This window comes from Vidua macroura, chromosome 1 (assembly GCF_024509145.1).
Source record: "Vidua macroura isolate BioBank_ID:100142 chromosome 1, ASM2450914v1, whole genome shotgun sequence".
NCBI lineage: Eukaryota > Metazoa > Chordata > Aves > Passeriformes > Viduidae > Vidua > Vidua macroura.
Window position 1 is genome coordinate 23,879,050 of NC_071571.1, and position 20,661 is coordinate 23,899,710.

Below are 20,661 nucleotides of genomic sequence, written 5' to 3' on the forward strand. Positions count from 1 at the left end.
GAGATGGCTTCAGGACTTGTGTCATTAAGCCTGAAGAATTGACTTGTTTCTCTGAGGGTGTTTGAGATCTTGGTATGCAATGACTATTTCACTTTAATTTGCTTTATGCCCCTGCACTGGGATGATAATATTGTGGGGTATCCTTTGGGGATGGTATTATTTTGTGACATTCTTTGGAAAGCATCAAGATTTCAATACTTTGGAATGACTTTCTGCTGTTCATATGTTAGATTTTTATTGCAATGTGCAAAAATTTTTAAGCAGTCATCAAGCTCATTAAAAGGGAAAAATAAAGGGCTCCAAGTCAGTTACACTTTGTGAAAGTTGATGGTTTAAAATCTAGTGTTAAGGAAAAGTACCAAAAGCAAAAAGTGATGAAAGTTTCCAATTGCCACATACTGGTTCTTTCTTTCCTATTTGCTGTTGGCTACCTGGGGCTGTTACAAATGTCAGATGGTCACTTCATACAGGTATCAGGAGATGTGGAGGTTACGCAGCCTGGTGGGCAGGTCCATGTTCACTCCCTGCTGCAGGAAGAAATGCTGTTCCAGGTCTGCATCTCACTTCCTCTACATCATTGCTGTCAGAGGTTGATGTGGTTTGAATAGGATGTGTCCTTCTGCCTGGGCCTACACTCTGACACAGCGTCTTGGACTTCCACACTCTCACCCTTCTCCCCAGTTTTTTCACAAGCAGAACATGAAATGATGTGTTTGCAGTGGCTGGTGCTGAGCTAGGCAGACGTGTCTCCAGATTTTAATGCAACGAGTTCAGAGTCCTCTACATATCTTCCATTTAACTGTTCATTGTTGGCATCATGATGGTACAGGTAAACAGGGACCTCAGTGATTGACGTGGCCGTGTAGGAGGTAGATCGTGTGGAACAGTGCTCTCGGCGCCTTTGGCCCCACTGGGTTTTGTATTGTGCCCATTGCCTCTTCAGAGCTCCTTGGACCTGCCAGGGAAACACACGGTTAGGGTGAGGCAAATTCCAAAGGGAAGGGAAGGGAAGGGAAGGGAAGGGAAGGGAAGGGAAGGGAAGGGAAGGGAAGGGAAGGGAAGGGAAGGGAAGGGAAGGGAAGGGAAGGGAAGGGAAGGGAAGGGAAGGGAAGGGAAGGGAAGGGAAGGGAAGGGAAGGGAAGGGAAGGGAAGGGAAGGGAAGGGAAGGGAAGGGAAGGGAAGGGAAGGGAAGGAAAGGAAAGGAAAGGAAAGGAAAGGAAAGGAAAGGAAAGGAAAGGAAAGGAAAGGAAAGGAAAGGAAAGGAAAGGAAAGGAAAGGAAAGGAAAGGAAAGGAAAGGAAAGGAAAGGAAAGGAAAGGAAAGGAAAGGAAAGGAAAGGAAAGGAAAGGAAAGGAAAGGAAAGGAAAGGAAAGGAAAGGAAAGGAAAGGAAAGGAAAGGAAAGGCTGATGCTGCAGCTGGATTATTGCCCCTGAAATACCTAATTACCTAGAGTAATGAGACTTTGCCACGATTGGCAAAGTACAAGTACACTTCATGAGCTTGCCAGGACTAATTTTGTAGAAAGAGTTAGAGGATCAGGACAGCTAAACAGAGATTTTGTGTTCTGGTAATTTAAGAACAGATTTTGTTCTCACAAAATATAGAATGGTCATAACCCTCTGCATGGCCGAGTATTTCAACCTCTAAACAGTCATTTGCTAAGAATAAGATATTTTATTCTACACTTACAGTAAGAGTGGTGCTGTACATGGAACTAGGAAATTATTTAAACTATTGAGTCCTTCCAGGGAATAAGAAGGACTTCTCCAGCTGCATGTCCATGCAAGGCAGCTCTTGACAGTGTTGTGACATGAGCAGAAAGTGGGCAAATCCTGGCTCTTTTTGTTTAGACCAGTGATTCTGAACAACCCAAAGTGAGAATAGCAGCAGTTTGGCACAATAATCTGATGTAAATGACCCTCTCCTCCAGAGGAAGGCAGGTGCCAGTAAGGCACTGTGATGACAGGTGCCTACAAGTTTCTCCTGCTGAGGTGGGCACTGTTTGCCATTTGGAGAATGTATTGCTATTCACCTCCTCCTAACACATAAAGGAAAAAAAAAACCACATGGCTCTGTGGAAGTTAATTAGATCTCGAGCACAGGAAAGGCATATGGTCCCAGTGGAACTTTAATTACTTGGGCTGTGAGCAAGGTTTACTATGCCAGTGTTAAGAATTGAAGTGAAATAGCTGCATGTGGGGATGTTTTATCACACTATCACCCAAGTTTATTACTGAGAAAGAATTGCTGAGTCAAAGAGTAATGCAGTGGCAGCACTTGATAGACAAATATTACACAAGTTAAACTTTGTAAAGACTCTAGTCACTTTAAAATTGCCTTTTGATGTTACATATGAATATTGTAGCTTTGTTACCCCAGAAGATATGGGGATGGACTGGAAGAAGAAATCTTCAGAAGTACTAGGACAGTGACTTTCCCCATATCTCACTGTGGTGGTGGCATCTAGAGTAGACGCAAGGAGGATAGTGCAGAAACCTTGTGTGTGCACAGTGGCTCTGCCTGCCCACAGCTACCTGTCCCCCAGTGCACCACGGTCACCAGCCATGGTGCACTTCTGGCCTTCACCTCTGCCCCAAGCTGACCATGTTTGCATTTCACAGCACTTCATCCATTTGGATTCATGTCAGCATCTTTAGTGAAGGCAGCAAGAGCCTGCTCTTAGAGACTTTCTGCTCCTTTCCTAGCCCTCTCCTTCCCCTGCCTCCTGCACAGACCCCAAAGCTTTGATCACCCTTGCATGGGAAGAAGAGCTGCTGTGCAGGTGAGAAGCTCCTAATAAGCTCCCCAACTGCTCTCAGCTGAACTGGAGTCTGACAGTCCACAGGGCAACCACAGGTCTGGAGATGGTTAACTGGAGAGGGAAGAACAATGTCACTGAGTAAGAACACTGTCACACTCTGTAAGAACAGAGCCTGTCATGAGGAGTTTATAATTTTATCCTTCTGAGGGAGTGATGCTTACACTGTATGTATGGTGAGTAGACAACAGCCACGCCCCTTCAGTTCAGCCCATGGTCAGAAGTGCCATTATACACGTCTAAAAGGCTCCACAGAGCAGTGAGAGCACAAGGTTAAAGTCTTTTTTTTTTTTTTTTGTTCTCTGCTGAACTGCTTGTTTGTACAAGGATCTGGCCGCAAATGGATAATGGATTGTACAAGCTGCTGCATTTGAGTAGAACTTGCTAATCTAGTTTTCTGCCGCGATTCCAAGAATCTCAGATGATCATAACTCAGTGCCAACTAAAACCACTCAGGCATGGATTTTAAATATGTAAGCAGCATTACTGAAAATCACATGCACAGCCATGGCATATTGACTGAGGAGGCACCTGGGGACCACGAGGCACGCGGTGATGCCTGCCATGCTTTCCACTGTGATGGCAGATAAACGAAGGCAAAGACTGAAGCAGTGAAGAGCCCAAGTTTATTTACTCTAGTCTTCAAGACTTTAAAGGTTTTTCTGTTCTCTATTAGCCATTCACACCTCATTGGCACGTTAAGATACATCATGGATGTTTTTTCCCCAAATAGACTTTCCATTCCATTGTTCAGCCTTGCAGTCTAGAAGCAATTCCAGGCTTGAAAATGTGGTCTGGTGAGCAGACTGTTGCAGAGCCCTTGTGTCATCTGTACAAAACTGTTGCTGTTGGACAGAGAAACTACAGTTCTACTGGACACCAAGACTTTATATGAAAATATACAAGAAGATTTTAAATTTCAAAAGTAAAAAAAAAAATTACATTGTTTATGTGTTCTTCCAGATGAATGAAGACATTAGTACAGCTTTTTATAATTAGATTCCTTTCTATAGATGGTCTCATGGTACTTAAGTGAGATTAGTGAGGCAGTAGTGATGAATGCACTATAAAACACACTAAAGTCATTCTGAGTTTAGCATTGTTTGTCCTGGCTAAGTTTGTGTATTTCAGTCTTGCAGTTAAATGTTCCAGTAGGAAAAAGTAAATCCCAGATTAGCCAAGCTTCTGAAGTACTAAAATTAATCTCCTTGCCCCACACTGAATTTTCTCATGAGAAATACTCTTAGCCTCTATGGCAGCAGATGTATGCAGCAGCTTGTAAACAATCTGATATCATGACTGAAGACTAGACTGTGTCTTTGGTCTGTGTAGTTCTGCTTATACCAGGACTGGGGGAAGTTAGCTCAATTTTCTTGGTCAAACTCAGATTAGTGCTCTCTTTGGAAGGCCCTAATACCAGCTTGGCATTAGTCTGTTGCTGTTTTTCTACAGGTTTTGTGCCTTATATATCTACATATTGTGTAACTGCAGAGATAAATGAGAGGAAAGGATCACAATCATTTCATCCTGTCCTGGCCCAGAACAGCCCAACCCAGCTACTCTAGTGCATGAACTTTGCTGAGTGTTTATGGGTAATGTGCTGCTGCAAGTAGCACCAAACTGTCTTGAGTCTGTATTAGAGAGGTGTCATCTTTGACACTGCTCACCTTAATGGGAAATTCTAAAAAAAACTTCTCTAAATAAAATTTCCTAGAAGAAAATAATGAGAGTTTTTCAGCACTCCTGCCACTGACAGTCTGCAAATCTGAAGCAGATGCAATGATTTTGAAAATGGGTATAATGGTGAAAAGTACCCAAGCACCAATAAAATCTCTCTCAACAAGTCTGAGAAACCTGCAGCCTCACAGTCATTTGTTTTTACTGCCTGACATTGATCCATGTTTCTGATCAGCTTCTCCACCAAGGAGTCATCAACCTTGCATATTGGCAAGCAGATGCTTCAGATGTATTCCTTAGTGCATACCTTGAGAATTGTATTCCTGGGGTTGTAAAGGTGGACATGCTCTTCTGACATTATAGCATTGCCAAAAGTACTTTGGAATTAGAGCTAGTTGATGAAACTAAGAAACTAATGTACTTTAAGATACTTTATGATTTCAGCACATTTTATTGCAACCTTTCCTCATTTTTAACATTGCTACAACCTTTAATCTAGACAAATCTGGGTATTCTGATTAGAGATGGCGAATCGACCTTTTGCACTAAAGCTATAAAACATTAATGGAATTTGTTTTGCAAAATCTAATCTGAAAAAAAATGGAGGTGACACTGGGGGGAGAGAAGAAGGCAGTGTTCAAGACCAGGATTTTGGGGTAACACATTGTTTGGAGGCCAGCGAGGAGACGCTGGAGTACTGCTTGTACACAGTGATACAGCCACTCTTATAGGCAGAGGATGCTTCAAAACCTGCCTGACTGTTCTCTACTTTCTTCATAGCAGGTCCTCCAGACTAGAGAGTATCAGAAGTTTTTCTTTGTTTCCAGGGCATGGATATTCAGCTGTGTCAGAGTGATGACAGTAAGGGAGAAGGAGAAAGGTGATAGTAGCCTGCAGATACTGGGAATAGAAATGTGTTAGGAAAAGAGTTGTACATGTCTTCAACTTTATTTGCATGAAACCGTGAACTTCTGTAGCGTGATCTTTACAGCTCTCACTTTGTGTTAAGTTCTGATGTGATTAGCTGCACACATTTTGCCATTCTCTTTCATGCCTCCTGAGGAGCCACGCTACAGAACTGCAGCTGAGGCTTCTTATCTTTTTTATTCTTCAGTTTCTCTGTACATTTACACAGGGAACCAACCAGAGGAAAATGTACAGAGGTCTTGACAAATGGTGGCAGAATTTAATGCTCTCTGCTATCCTGAATGTTATCAAATCAGCCAGTAACACCTTATCAATAAGATAGCCTGCTTCCAGTCTCTATCAAAACATCAGTGTGGTTATGTCATTACATGAAATTTCTTAGTTTCTAATAATATACAGGGATAAAAAGGAGCACAAATGTCTCTCTAGGTTTACTTACTGAGTGTTAGCATCACAAAGTTTGTTCTGTATCTAATTATTTCTGCTCTGGATTGAAAATGAACTTTTTAATGGACTTCCTAGCTTTGCTAACATATGTGGCATTTTATTTCGCTGCAGTTGAATGCTCTTGATGTGTTGCAAAAGCTTTTTTTCTGCCAACCATCTTTGGAAAATAGCTGACTGCGGGAATTTTAATGGTTCTTGAAATATTTTAACCTGCTATTTTTTGTAAAAAAAAAAAAAGAGTAGTAAAGTAGATCTAAAACCTACTGTATGTGTAAATTAATATATATGATCCAGCTGTAAGAGACTGGGAGAGATCTTTGCCTCAAGGGTTTTTATTTCTCAATTGCTACACAAGAAAAATTGACTGTAAAAAGGCCAGTGCTAATCCTCAAAGGAGGTCAAGCAATTGCACTCCTCCACCTCTGACAGTGCTACTAGGGATGGATTTGCCATGGCTCTGGCCTGAGCTCCCCTCTGCATTCTTCAGACAGATCTCTGAATGTCTTCTCTGCTTCTTATTGAGTATTGTGGTCCTTCCTGCTGTTCTGGGGCAGGAAGGGGTTTAAAGCATTTTTCTCGTTTACTTAGACCTCCATCTCAAACTTGCAGATAGTAGGGCAAGAGTGTCATGCCTGTACCTCATTAGCTGCCATCTACTTTGTAATGGTAACAGACCTGATTAATCTGCTCAGGGATATTCCAGTCACACTCTGCGCAGAGCTGTCAGAAATGCACGCCACTGCTTATGTGTAGAGAGTAAAAGCAACTTGGTGTGGCTTCAAAGTTTGCAGTGCCACATGCTTCACATCTGCATTAATGAACAGCAGGATGACTATTTTACAAGTTCTGTTCATTTCTGCATTTCATATACTTACCTCACCATTGAAGAAGCAGAATATGGTAGCCACAAGTAAGCCCTAAGAGAAGGAAAAGAAAAGAGTTTAGAGATCAGAATATATAGACTTCATCATGTTTTGGAAATTTGGACTTGATGGATACGGGATAAAAACATTAATCCACTTCCTCTGCATCACAGACACTCTCCGTCTTTCACAGGTATGCTATTAAGTGGATTTTTTGTCTTTCAATAATGTTTTACTGTTCCCCCACCCCGTATTACTATTTCATAGATTATCTGTTATGGGTATGAAGTTATTTATATATAAGAAATGTAGAGAAGGAAAATAAAAGGCAGGTATGCGTGTTGCTTACAGAGGAGAACAACACTGCCACTAATTTTGCTGTAGAGATGGTAGAGGAATTTTGTCCTATATATTGCCACTCACTCACCAGAGTGTAGCTATTCAGACAAAAGTGCCAGACACAGAGAATCCAGCTGTCCCAGGAAGGTTTTAAATTGAACTGTATGTCAGTGATAAGTGAACTGGTATGTTGGGCATCACAATGGATGGAGAGGATATGAGAAGAGGTGTAAGTGGCCAGAAAAAGGAAAAAACCTACCACAGCACATGAGTTAGAGAGTAGGGAGGCAGAAAAAAAGAGACACTGCACATCACAGCTTGGTCGTAAATGGTTTTAAGTTAATTTCATCATCACCAGAGCTGTTCAGATAGCATTTCACTGCTGCTATAAGATTTAACAGGGCCAAGGCAGGAATATGATGGCAAAGTGTGAAATTAATACTATTGCACAGAGAGCCTGCCATTCAGGATTATGTAGTTACACTGGTCCATGTCCTAACTGCATAACTGCATTTGCTCTTATTAAAATACTGTTACATAGCATCATGCCTTAATTTTAAATTACTTAAAGCAGTTATTATAAACTAAACGTATGGTAGTTTGTGAAACTGAGGGAAACTGCAATGCAGCTTATGTTCCCAAGGGCTGCTTTGAAGAGCTTTACAGCTGTATCTTTTCTATAAAACCTTCATTTAAATGATCAACAGTTGAATTGTAGATAATGCTTTGCAAAATGTCTTGGACTCTCAGATGTATATTTTGCACCACAAACAGGACAAACAATAACTTTTAAACAAAATGCTTATATAGAGATACACAGGCTGGTTTGGACAAGTGCTGACCACTTCAATAATGACAATTATTTTTCTCTAATAGTTTTTCTCTGAAGCAGAATTTGTAATTTGACATAAATTCAAATATCAACATGAAACAGCACGTAGGAGGAGGATGAAGGGTAGACATAGTGAGAAATAAAAATTTCCTTTCATATTTTGGCAAAGCAGTGGGTATTCTCAAAAAACTCAAATAACACCATGCAGTAAGCAATACACAATAGCTTGTCCCTAAGTTTTGGGCTAAGAAGCTCCACAAATTCAAACAAAACCTTACAGCTCTGAAGCAGGACTTTGCCAGACCAGACACTCCTCAATCAAAATTTTTGCAAAGGTAGAAAATGCACCAGTTCCTCGCAGCCTGTACCAATGCTGTTTGTGCTGTGCACAGCTGAGCACATCCTCTGTTCTTGAACTGCTCTGGGCACCCTTGCAGCAGGGGTCTGCTATTCTGCTAAATGTGGTTTCACTAACAGCAGTCAGCCACAATGACAAACCAGATGGATCTTAATCTCCTCTGGGAGCAGGGATGCTCAATGGACAGTCTACATGAGGCATGGAAAATCAGAAGACAGCACGGGGAGAGAAAGAAGCAGGGGGAGAGAAAGAAGCAAGTTTATTCTTCAGTGAGAGTGTTTAGGGGGAATGTGGGAACCTCAGTTTACCTAAAGACAGAAATTGAACCTGAACTATTGAAGTGAAGCCATTTTCCATTTCAATTCCTGCACAGTATTGGAATTCTTCTGTTATACCCTTCAATTGCTCCACTTTTCTGCTATTCAAGAGTGTAGTTACCTTAATGAATATTTTCTCCTGTCAACTTCTGACAGAAATATAAAGAAGAAGGTGGAGTGATGCCTCATATCCCTTTCAGTGTCTGTTCAAGTTCAGAGTGAGCTGAATGCACACCTGGCTTCTTGTTATTTTGAGACCATGCATGTTGTACATGTTCTGGCTGAAGAAATTATTTTCTGTAGTCTGTTCCATGTATATTCCACTGCTCTTCTTTCACCTGCCATGGCCCTCTGGACTCTGCCATTCATCTTTCTATTATTTCTATTTCTCTTTCTATTATTCCTATTTCTATTTCTGTTTCTGTTTCTTTTTCTTCTTTTTATACATAAAGTTTTGCCCATAGTTCAGAGGGCTATTGTTATCTTCAGCTGTAAAGCTACAGAGATTTCAGTTGCAGACACCAGCTTTGTCTCTCTGGAGCCAGGAGGGCTTGGGATAACCATAATTCTACAGTATATCTATTAAAACATGTGACAGACTACATGTAGGTTAATTATTTAATTTAAGGCCCATGGGTTATTTCTCATATCTCTTTAACACATATCTTCCAAATTCTAACTGCTACTAGTTTTTACTCAGGATACAACCCCTGCTGAGGATGAAATGTCTAAGTCAATTATATCTCTCTGCCACTGTGTGGAGTTGTTAAACTAACCTGTGATATATTGTCTGCTCCCAGCAAGATAATGTTGGCTGTGGTGTTGAAAGTGGAAATAAAGAATATAATTATTTTAAGATGAGGACCTTTAATGATATATTTCTGAAAATATGTGAAGAACAAATGAATGTGGCTTTCAGTGGAATCATGCCATAGGGATTGTCCAGAGACAGCAGCTCTCAGACCTTTACATACCTTACCTTATTAAAACTGTAATGAGTTTTTTCCAGTGTTTAAGTGACTATACTGGTCTAAGTAAATTCTTTGCTTGACAGGTATTTAATTTTTATATCACTCTCCTAGAAGACATGAGTGTGTTGAAGAGAAGTTTGAGTAATTTGCTCAGGTTAAAAATGAACAAATAAAAAATACCAATGCAGATACTGGAAATTTACATAGGTTTCTCATACCTCTTTTAATTTTTTTATTTGAGCTTATGTCTCCATTAAACCAAGAAAGCATATACAGCTACGCTTATTCCTGCTGTTCCTGACCATGTCCAGTGCCCTAGTTCCTACCCTAATCAACCATACACTGTCTTGCTGTTAAGTTTTTAGTGGGGTTATATATTCTCTATTGATGGTAAAAGATAATGTACAGGTGGTCATAATATAAAAATCAATTTTTGATTCTCTGTATGGACTTTGCTCTATGTCCATTCACTTGTAATTTCTGGAGCTGAATGAACAGTAAAAAAAGAAAAAAAAAAGAAAAAAAAAGAATAAAAAAAAAAAGAAAAGAAAAGCATGGCTGAGGTTGTTCACAGAAGTACATGCCATTCTCATCTCTCTTATTTTGGCAAAATTAAAAGCTTTGAGAAAAACAGCAGTGCTTTTCTCACCACCTTCACCCATAGCACACCCATACAGCATCTCTGAGATAAATGACTGCATTATGAATTTTTAGTTTATGTTGAATGAAAAAAAATAAGCAAAGCAAAGAACGTGTCTGTGCAGTTTCTGCTGCCACTGAGGTGGGGAAATTGTCACGAGAGGGCTGAAGACAGCAGCCCACCTGCTGCAAAATGATAGAGACATCCCATCAGCCAAAGCTCATGCTTTGCTTCTCCTGCTCTCTATGGGAATTTCATTACTGTCATTTTTTGCATGAAATTTTCATATAAAATTGCCACTTTATTGTATGCAGCTTACAAAATATATTTTCCCTAAACTTAATTGGCTTAAAATATTAAAAAGTTTTTAAACTACTAATAATTCAAAGAGAAAAAAAAAAAGAACAGAAGATAAAGAAAAAAGTGCTTGTGTGTCAAAAGCAGTCCTATAACCTTAAGTTTGAACAGAAGGAGAAAATATTTCTGCCTGGTTTGGCATTATAGAGGATATTTATTTCCTTTTAAACTGAGAAACAGATGGAATGAATACCTTTTAAAATACATTGAAATTTCTCACTATTTTTAACAGGCTACTTTTAAATGGATTAATTTTGTTCTGTATAAGGCTGCATAGAGAGCTGAATTTAAAACTTGGATGCAGTGTGGATATATATGCAGTCCAAACCCAGGCCTAAGAGATTCAAAATATCCTTGTACCAGACCAGGAACCTGTGAGCTGCATCCTCCTGCCTGGCAGGGCAGGTGCTGCAGTCCTGAGGGTGCTGCTTGGAATTTGCTGAGTGGCACACAGGGGATCTCACTGGTGGAGAAAAAGACAGTGATTATCCTCTGTTCAGCAGAAAAAAACCTTTTTATTTGCCAGTAAAAACCAAGGCTCTTATGCTGAATAGCGTTTCAATTTCTCATTAGAGGCAGACTTACACATTTAGAGCCTCAGTCACCAAGGTATTGAGAGGAGTAGCTTTAGCTGCTTGTGTACTGCTGTTGATTCAGGGGGTGTTCCTCCACCCTTCCCTCACAGATGTCCACATTGACAGTGCCATTTTATGTAACCTGACAGCCTCTAAAAACCTGGCTTGAAGGTGCTGGAATTAGAATGGGACAGTTGGTGTAGGGAGCTTGAAAGCTGAGGCTTATTCATCCCTGGGCTGGTTTGAGAGCTCTGGGAGGACTGTGTCTATATATGAGATTAGCTGCTGCATCATGCAGTTAATTTTCTACTCTTCCTTTTTTCTTGTGAGGCTTTCTGACCAATGTCAGAAATCAGAGGCTGGGGTAGTGGTCCTCGGTAGCAGAACCTCTGACAGAAGCACAGCACCCCAGTCTCTTTTCAGCCTGGGACTCCTCAAAAGGTTTTCAGTGGTTCCAAGAATGAAGGAAGTGTCAGCTCCAGCACCAGCACCAGCAGAAGTGCAGGAGGCCCTGCCAGGTCACCAGGCACAAGCCACATCTCTCTTGCTCTATCTTGGAATGGAGATCTGAATGCAGCTACATGCAGGACCAAGGGCTGTTGCTGTGCCACTCTTTCACAGGAGGCATTCCCTTTGACCAGGTGTACCATTTTGTCTTCACTGGGCAGCATGATGGGGTTTTCAGGCTTATGTGTTTTCACACCAGAGGTGTGCAAGGAGCTGGCATATGCAGTATCCTAATGCTTTAAAGCCTGAAGGAGTTTGCATCTTTTATGTGATTTTAGCATCACCGACCAAGTTTTGAAAATCGGGTCCTTTAAGGTGGATCTGCACCTCACTGGCTCTTGTGGAGTGCAAATGTTTGCTTTGTGGTGCCTAATTTAGGAGCTCTGTGAAATAAGATAGCTGTGTGTGTTCATTGATGCATCTACAGCATCTCAATCCATGCATGTCATTCCAGTTAAGGTGTGCTGGTTTTGTGTAGGGTAGAGTTAATTTTCTTCACATTAGCTGATGTGGGGCTCTGCTGTGGATGTGTGTTGGCTATAGTGTTGATAATGCAGGGATGTTTTAGCTATGGCTGAGCAGGACCTCCAAAAGTCAAGGCTTTTGCTGCTTTTCATCTCACACCACCTTGAGTGGGCTAGAAGTGCACAAGGAATTGGGAGGGGACACAGTCAGGACAGCTGAACCCAGCTGATCCAAGGAATATCCCAGATCATATGGCATCATGATCAGCATATAAAGTGGGAGAAGAAGAAAAAGAGGGATGTTAGGAGTGCTGGCTTTTTTTTGTCCCAGGTAATTTATATGTGTCATGAAGCCCTACTTCCCTGAGGATGGGTGAACAACTGCCTGGCCATGAGAAGGTGAGAATGAGCTCTGTATTTTGCTTTGCTTGCATATGTGGCTTTTGCTTTATCTACTAAACTGTCTTTATCTCAATTCAGTTTTCCCTGTTTTCACTTTTACCCTTCCAGTTCTCTCCTCCATGCCAGCGCAGGGAGCAAGTGAGTGGCTCTGTGGGGCAGAGTTGCCAACATGGGTTAAACCACAACATAATGGTTGAAATGTCTTTCTCTTGCCTGGTCTACTTTTAATTTCAACTTTCTGGAGACTAAAGAGCTGATATTGGTGATGGTGAGAAGATATATGAACCTCTGCATTTAGAGGATTAATGGGAAGTTGGTTAGCTGATCATGAAAAGTGTATGCATTCCCATTTGCAGCACAAAAGCCAGCCTTCCATTTTTTTATCATTTATGTATTTGTTCTTCAGATCTGTTAAGAAGAATTTGGTTGATTGTGTGAAAGACACAGTAGACATTCAGTGTTCATTAATTGTTTGTACAACCAAATTTGAAAAACCACTTCTGCTTAAAATGGTGAGCATTGATGACACCATCACAAAAAGAGTGGGACAGATCAAAACCAGACTTCTGCTGTTATTCAGAAATTACTTCAGCAGAGGAAACCTAGTTTGTTGATAAATAAAATGAAATGAAATAAAATAAAAATAAAATAATAAAATACTGGTGTGTTGTTTTTCAGACGGGAAAACCATTCTCTAAAAGAAATACCATTACATGTTTTTTTTGTGAAAAAAATCTTTCTTATCTTCAATCCTCTGAGTTTTACAATAGGCTGCAGTGCTTGTTTGCACCATTTTTGTGTACATGTATTATATAACACATCAATCCTTCATATTCACTTTAAGAAGTCATGTACTGTGAAAACCTGCTTCTCTTTCTGTTCTAGAAAAGGCATAACATTTTCTCATTTAAGCAGTGCAGAAATGAAGAATGTGTAACATTTTGCACCAAAAAAAGATGGGTAATTTTTCCCAGGATGCCTGCTTGTATATGACTGACATGCCATGAGCTGCAAAACCCCACAGACTCTTGCTGGTGTCTGCACAGGCTGGCTGTGCTGTGGGTCATGGGAGCACAATAGCTAGCAGGGAAACACAGCCATTACACAAGCTAATACAGTATCTGCTAATTACAGAACCAGCCCTAGAAGAAATTGAGCACCAGAGGAGTGATTATACAGCTGGCAATCAATCTTAAATATGCATACAAGAAATGTGAGGGAAAGGATTAAGAATGTTTATTTTAGGTTACAGTTAAAAATCTAGTCTAAGTGGAAAAGGGAGGATTGTAATTGGCTGCAGCCAGCAGGACAACTGCACAGCCCTTCCAAAAGGGCAAATTCTAGCAGGAAGCACACCGAGATTATACCACAGAGGTGTCAAGAGTTCTTCTGTGTGAGCAGAAGGAAACCATCAGGCATGAAACTTTCCTGCCTTGGATCCCTCCCTCACTCAACCCCCTTCATCCGTGCAGCCTCCATTTTAACCTCAGTTTGGTGATTTTCTGTTGCATAATGATCACAATTAGAATTTTTAATTTAGACAATTATAATTGGTTTTGCAATTCTCCAACAACTGCATGAAATTTAAAACATATTTTAAGAGTAAAGTGATTATTGTAACACTCTGTCTTATCCTAACTTGTTAGAACTGCAATCAAATAACTTGTCACCAAAAAACTAATTTGGAGATATTCCTTTTTAGCTCTTGTTAATGAAAAAGTAACAATACAGGCAACAATAGAAGAAACAAAACTGTCATTCCTTTTAGGCAGAACTGTAATATAAGATGTCACACACTTCAAAAGTAGACCTATAACTTCAGTTAATCTACCCATGCAGCAGCAGGAGCACCCACAGTTTTGAAGGGATAAAGATGATAAGCAGGATATATAATCATATAATCTGACAGGGTGAATAGATTCTGGTTGATGACATTTGGCATATATAATTTCATTTAAGGAAAAGCACTACTGATTTTTTAAGCTGCTTTCTTATTAAAGCATTAAAATAATTTCTCCACTTACCTTCCGTATGAATGGAAGCAAGAAGGTAGTCACCATATTCACTCATGTTCACCACTACTCACAAATGCACTGAAAAACTGCCTTTCCTAGTCAATATAGGTCTGGATATATTCCAGTCAGTCAACTAGATAACCCAGCATTTAAATTAATTTTAGTTTGTCTTGTTTTATTTTCAGAAGAAAATAAACTAAACTTACTGAATGATGCTGTATTTTCAGAGTGTTTCTGAAATCAAAAAGTCAGTCTGATAATTTAAACTGCCTAATAATGGAATTATAACTCCCAAATGAAGCTTAGTTGTCTCTGGTTCTTCTTTTGTGTGTTGGCATTCACTCTGAACAACAGTTTGCTAACACTGCTTATTTTAATATTAAGGTCACAGCACTAATTTCAGTCAATTTGAGCACTCCAGCAGAAGTTGTGCTGGAACATAAATGCCCTCTGTGAACTCAGTTTTCTCTTCATAGTTTAGAAATAGCGTAAACCGATAATTTTGGTGACTTATTACATTGTTTTCCCTATTTTGTCTCTGTTCTTTACCCAGTGGTGTTGCTTGTGTAAATCCAGATAATCCAATACTGTAAAATGGTTGGAAAAGAACTGAACACCCAGTTATTTTCAGCTTCAGGGAAAAACCCCTGGCAACAGTATCTTTGAGTAAATTAACATAACATCAAAGAATTCTACTGCACTGAAGCTGCTACATACCTGGTAATGCATTAGTATGTGCATGATGTAATCATATATTTCTCCAGCAAGTCGGTTTTCTGGTCTCCAGGGAATAATAACAAACTGAATTCCCAGTAAGGGCACCAAGATTAAAGTAGCTCTGACAGCTTTCATATACATGTTGGACTCAGCACGGTGGGTATCTCTCAGCTTCGTCACCAAAACTCGGACAATGTTCAGCAAAAAGAAAAAATTGACCTGCAAAAACAAAGCTATTGTACGTGAAAGCATTCAAATTAAACAGACATTCAAAATAAAAATACAAAGCACATCAATGGCAGTAAACTGTAGCTTTCTAGCTTTATTGTATCTTATAATGGGCAGTTCCTTGGCGGTCAGGTCTTGGTAAATATCTTGAATATTTTCTGGAAAGATCTGTTAAGCAGCTCTACATGCTTCGGAGCCTGCATGGATTCTTCAGGCAGGCAGGGGTTAGTTCTAGGATGCAATGGATGTTTTTACACTGATGTGGGCAGATTCAGGGTTTCCAGGGAACACTAAATATTATTTTTATATTGGAATTGCAAATGGGGTGGACAAATTTTCCCCTAGAAATAACTATATCTCTGTCTTGAATCTGACAGTTGCTAAGCTATTTTGCCAGGTGAGATAAACTCCAGCATGTCCCTGGGCACATGGGACCTATGGGAGCACACAATTTCCCTAAGGAATATGCTCCATGGACTAATGCTTTAGGCTTGTCTGTAAGCAGGGGTGTAAGGCTGTTCTTGAGGAAAACCTAGGTTATTTCTTGCCTCCACCAGACTGCAGGGACCCTGTGGTACTCTACCCACAGAGAACAGGTAATAATTGCTGTCTCAGGGCAGAAAATTTTGCTGCTGATCCTTATGATCAGTGATACCAAATAGTTCAGCATCTCCTCTCCTCAGTTATTTCTGGAAATCTGATCTCAGCATAGAGTAACCTGCCCTTGACCCTGGCTTCAAGAGAGCCCCTTGTGGGATGTGCTGAGAGCCTGCAGGAAGAGGGAGGGCAGACCCAGGCTGGTAATGAGCCCGATGGACATCCCTGGATCACAGACCCCTCGGCCTCCAGTGTACCCAGATCACTCTTTTCCACTCTGCTACAGTAAAATCACGCACTGACACTTTGGAACTTTAATGTAATTTCTTTTTCCTGCTAATTTTTTAAAATAAGTATGTAAGTGTATAACTTCCATAGATATTTCAAGAGCTCAAATCATATATATATATATATACCAGAAATTTCAGTTGAATTTTTTCAGAAAAATGAATCAGCAAGCTCTGATAAAACATTTCATCACTTTTAAACTACACTGGGAGACCTTTCAACTGTTTTACATTTGTGCTCTACTAGAAAAGAGGAATAATAAATTACTTCTGAGGTCTCACTCAACATTAAATCTAAACATTATTCTCCATCCTATTCCATCTTCACTCACTCTGCTTAACCTTCACTTTTAGATTTTCTGAAAGAAACTGTGAAAAGTCAAAGAATGACTTTACAAAGTTAAAAACCCTGAGCCCTACTGAATCAGCCTGCCACTCATTTTTCTGTAGCAAATCAGGCAGGACATGCTGTATACATTGACATCTTCATAAGAAAAATAACACTGGAAATGACATAAGCACAATACAGAAATAATAATGTCTTATTTTGAAAACAGCTAAAGATTGCTCTTTTTCCATAATAGTTGCTTCTTTTTTATTTGTGGCCAAGATGTACAGATTGGGATCACAATGACAAAAATAAAGATTAAATGCCCTCTCTCAGATGGTAATTGGCATTACAATAGCAGATACAGTCAAGATTGAACCAATAAACCCAAAATAAATGTGATTCTATGGGACCAACAGACTACCTATAAGGCAGGGAAGGATGGGCTAGTTCATATAGCTGATGTTAAAGACTGCTTCTCCAGAAAGGGTAGAAAAAAAATTTCAGCTATTATATGGAAAGTTATTTATTCAAAGCTTTCCAAGTACTCACTGTGTGATTGTTTGATCTCTGAGGCAATTATTGCAGGTATGTCCACGCAGGTGTTTGCAAGTAAGAGACAGATAAAAAGATGAAAGTGCATGTTGGGTGACACAATGAGATGAGCTTGTGGCTTGGGTTGAGTAAAACCCTTTCTGCACCTGTCAGGAAGGTCAGGGTTACCCTGCCCAACTGCACGACTGGCATACCAGATGTTACATGTATGCACATTGCCAAGCTGTGCTTTGAATCTTGTCCCCCTACTCAAACAGCCCAGTTTGAGTTCTTTCCCTGGACTCTTTTAGCTCCCTACCTTTGGAGCATACAAGCTCAGTGACCTGAAGAACCCATGCTGAACAACAAGCTCACCCCAGCTAAGGCACAGTTAAATGATTGGTGTCACATAAACGCAGCGTATTCATCTCAAGTCTCACAGGAAAAAAGTGTTGTGAGCCTGTCCTTTATAACAGTGAGTAGAGAAAACCTTTAGTTACTTCTGGGTTTTGACCAAAATACTTATAGTACAGAAGCTTCTATTTTGTTTGGATTAGCAGCATTTCTAAAATACTTATTATACTGTTGATAGCAAACATATTCTTACCAATAAAGCTGCCATTACAGGTCCATGAACAATATAAAGCAAGTGTGTGTCAACACTCATCCAGCAGCTGGAGGAGAAATACAGCATTAACATTTGTTATTAACTTGAATAAAATTTGCTGTACAGTTAAATAATGCTAAGTTCCTTCAAAAACAGACGTGCTACTCACTTGTCATTGAAGTATCTGGCTCTTGCAGCTGCGTGAATGGATGCTGGCACTAAAGGGAACCCTGAAATGATTAAAGTTATAGATCAGTCTTGATATTTGTTTAGCTTGAATTTCATGTGTGTCACACACTAAGTCTGTTGTTCACAAAACATGAAGATGTGAAATCACATCTTTCAGGAAAGAACTTATTCCATCACACCCAGATACTGGCAATACCTCAATGGTGTTAATCCTCAAAGGGATTAACATTCAAGGCAGGCCAAAAGGAGAAGCAAAACCCACAGACCATGCTCTCCTGGGGTGTCTCAAAGCTGCTGCTAGGCTCCCCTGCACTGCTGTGGCTTTTGCAGGGAAGGGTGTGAGCAGGGGGTGTGGGAAGGATGTAGGGATCATTCTGTTCTCAGAGGAGTCTTCCCTCAGGAAACCAGGGACACTTGTTAAAATCATGTAAATAACTGTTGAGCAAGAGAGAAGCACATTGACTTGCATGCCAGGTTATGGAGCAATAAGAAACAGTGTGAAGAGTTTCTCTTTTGGAGCCAATGGCATGAGAAAGTGTTTGGAGACAGGAGGTTTTTTGGGGATGGGAATTTGTGATATGTACTGTAGGTTCTCAGCGTCTGTGCAGCCAAGACCACTCCATGCAGCTTTATCTCACCAGGGAGAAGAGCTGTGAATACCATAAATCCACATATCCTGACTTATTTGTGACACCTCAGAGGAGGCTTTGATGGGGAGCTGATGGGAGTAAATTTGCACTGGGCTTGGCAACATGCCATGCTTAACAGAACAGAAAGCTCCAGTTCTTAATTCCAGCCTGACACTGAGAGTGACAGTCTGGTCCATTCCTTTTCATTTCCCTTCAGCTTGCTTAAATGTCACATCCCTTCCCAATAGGCTAGAAACTTGGAACTGGGGAGCCTGCACCACGGTGCTGACCTGTTTGTACAGCCTTGCACATGCAGACAGCAGGACATGATCTGCTGCCTTGTCTGTCCTGTGCAGAGAGCTTGGCACACAGCTTTGGTGCTACTGCTGCCTGTTCTCTATGAACCACTGACCTTCCTACTGAGCTTTGCATATTTTACAATTATAAATTAAAATGTGTGAAAATATCCTATTGATACTATGATTAATCATGGAGGGATTAAAAGAACATAGCTCCTGTCTTTTCACATGTTAGTGGTTTCATAAAAATACTTAGAAGAGATGGAGGATCCTTAGTCATATTGTGGGGAGTGAGAACAAGGTCCAGAGATCATAAATAGGACACTCATATTTCCATGCATTTACTCTACTGCTAAAAAAAGAGAGTTCTTATTGCAATTTACCTTGGGAGAACAATCCGGCTGTGGGAGAACAAAGTGGATTGCCTTCTCTTTTATATGTTTTTAGAAAGTGATTCCTAGGCCTCTGGCTGCAGAATTACCTTTTTAGGTGATGATGCAGGGCAAAACAACAAAAACTTCAGAATAAAAAGAAAGGAGCTTATGACCTCAGGGTGAGCTCATGGGATTGACAGCTTGAGAAAATAGTCTGGGCCAGTTTTGTCAGAAGATTGAAATGCAATTTTTAAGGGGCCTTTCTGTAATAGCAAACTTCTTCAGCTGAAAACTGTGGCCTGGAGTATTGCAAGTAGAACATGCCATATGATGTAAAAAGAGCTTTTTTTCTTCTGCTAAATGCATTAGCCTAGGATATTTGGCTCAACAAACTTAAAAGCAAATCTCAAGAATGCAGTGGAAAGTCTTCATTAGCTAGTTACAGGCTAAGAAGCTCAGATTTCCAGCTGCTGGCTGGATGGGCTCTTCTAGGGCTAGGTGTTGCCCTTGTAAAGGGCCAAAAAAGCAGAGAGTAGCAGAGAAGTGGAGCATCAAAGACTGTGAGGTCGTGGTTACATGTATCAGAGTCCAACCTACACCTGGTGAGCAGTGAATAACACAGAGAAGGTGCCCGGGCATCCCAAGGACAGATACAACATATCCCTTTAGGTCATGCCAGGTCCTTTACAGCACAAACTGGCAACTAGGTTAGTATTCCCAGTACAATTTGGAAGGCATTCAGTTTCAGCACTGTCCAAATAAATGATTCCCTTTTCACTTTTATGTAAGTGAAGCTGCCTGAAGCAGCCAGAGTGAACTGTACTGTTGCACACAGTTGATACTGTTTCCTTGTCCTGCCTAATGGTGATGACATCCACAGCTGTGGTTCCCGGACAAGGGGTCAGTTGATGGCACCAGCCCATGTCAGATTCTGTTCAATCACCTCAAACCTTCTGTAGATGTTTTTATATTAGTTCAGATTTATGTTTTTCTTCTAAAGCTATTTTACAAATATCATTAGTGGTTTTTCCAAATAAAGTAGGCTAGATCTTCTTGCACAGAGATTAACAATAGCAATGAATAATGAGCAATTTTGTTTTGGACATTTGCCTTTATCTCCTGAATTGTAATTCAGAGCACAGCCTGCTCTGGTTCCTCTGTATTGCCCTTTGGAGAAACGTGTCTCTGTCCATTGATTAACATAGATGGATGTTTAAAGTTAGACTGTGTAACTACTCCTTCTGGAATCAGTGGAATTACAATGATTCATACAAACGTATCAGATTGTCATAATCAGACCATTTTGCTAATAATAATATTTCTACTTTAGTTAGGAGGTGCTAATCATTGTGTGTGTGGGTGT

At 40.3% G+C, this 20,661-nt stretch overlaps 1 protein-coding gene across 1 annotated transcript in view; it reads right to left on the bottom strand.

Moving 5' to 3' along the window:
- Positions 1-220: 220 nt before the first annotated feature.
- CALCR (calcitonin receptor) overlaps positions 221-20,661 on the bottom strand; it is a 148,276-nt gene continuing 127,835 nt past the window's right edge. Inside the window, exons 9-13 of the mRNA XM_053994417.1 lie at positions 17,977-18,037; positions 17,808-17,874; positions 15,227-15,445; positions 6,745-6,786; positions 221-955 (exon numbers count right to left, since the gene is read on the bottom strand). Coding sequence (XP_053850392.1) covers positions 734-955; positions 6,745-6,786; positions 15,227-15,445; positions 17,808-17,874; positions 17,977-18,037 — 611 coding nt within the window. The 3' untranslated portion in view covers positions 221-733. The remainder of the gene's footprint in view (positions 956-6,744; positions 6,787-15,226; positions 15,446-17,807; positions 17,875-17,976; positions 18,038-20,661) is intronic.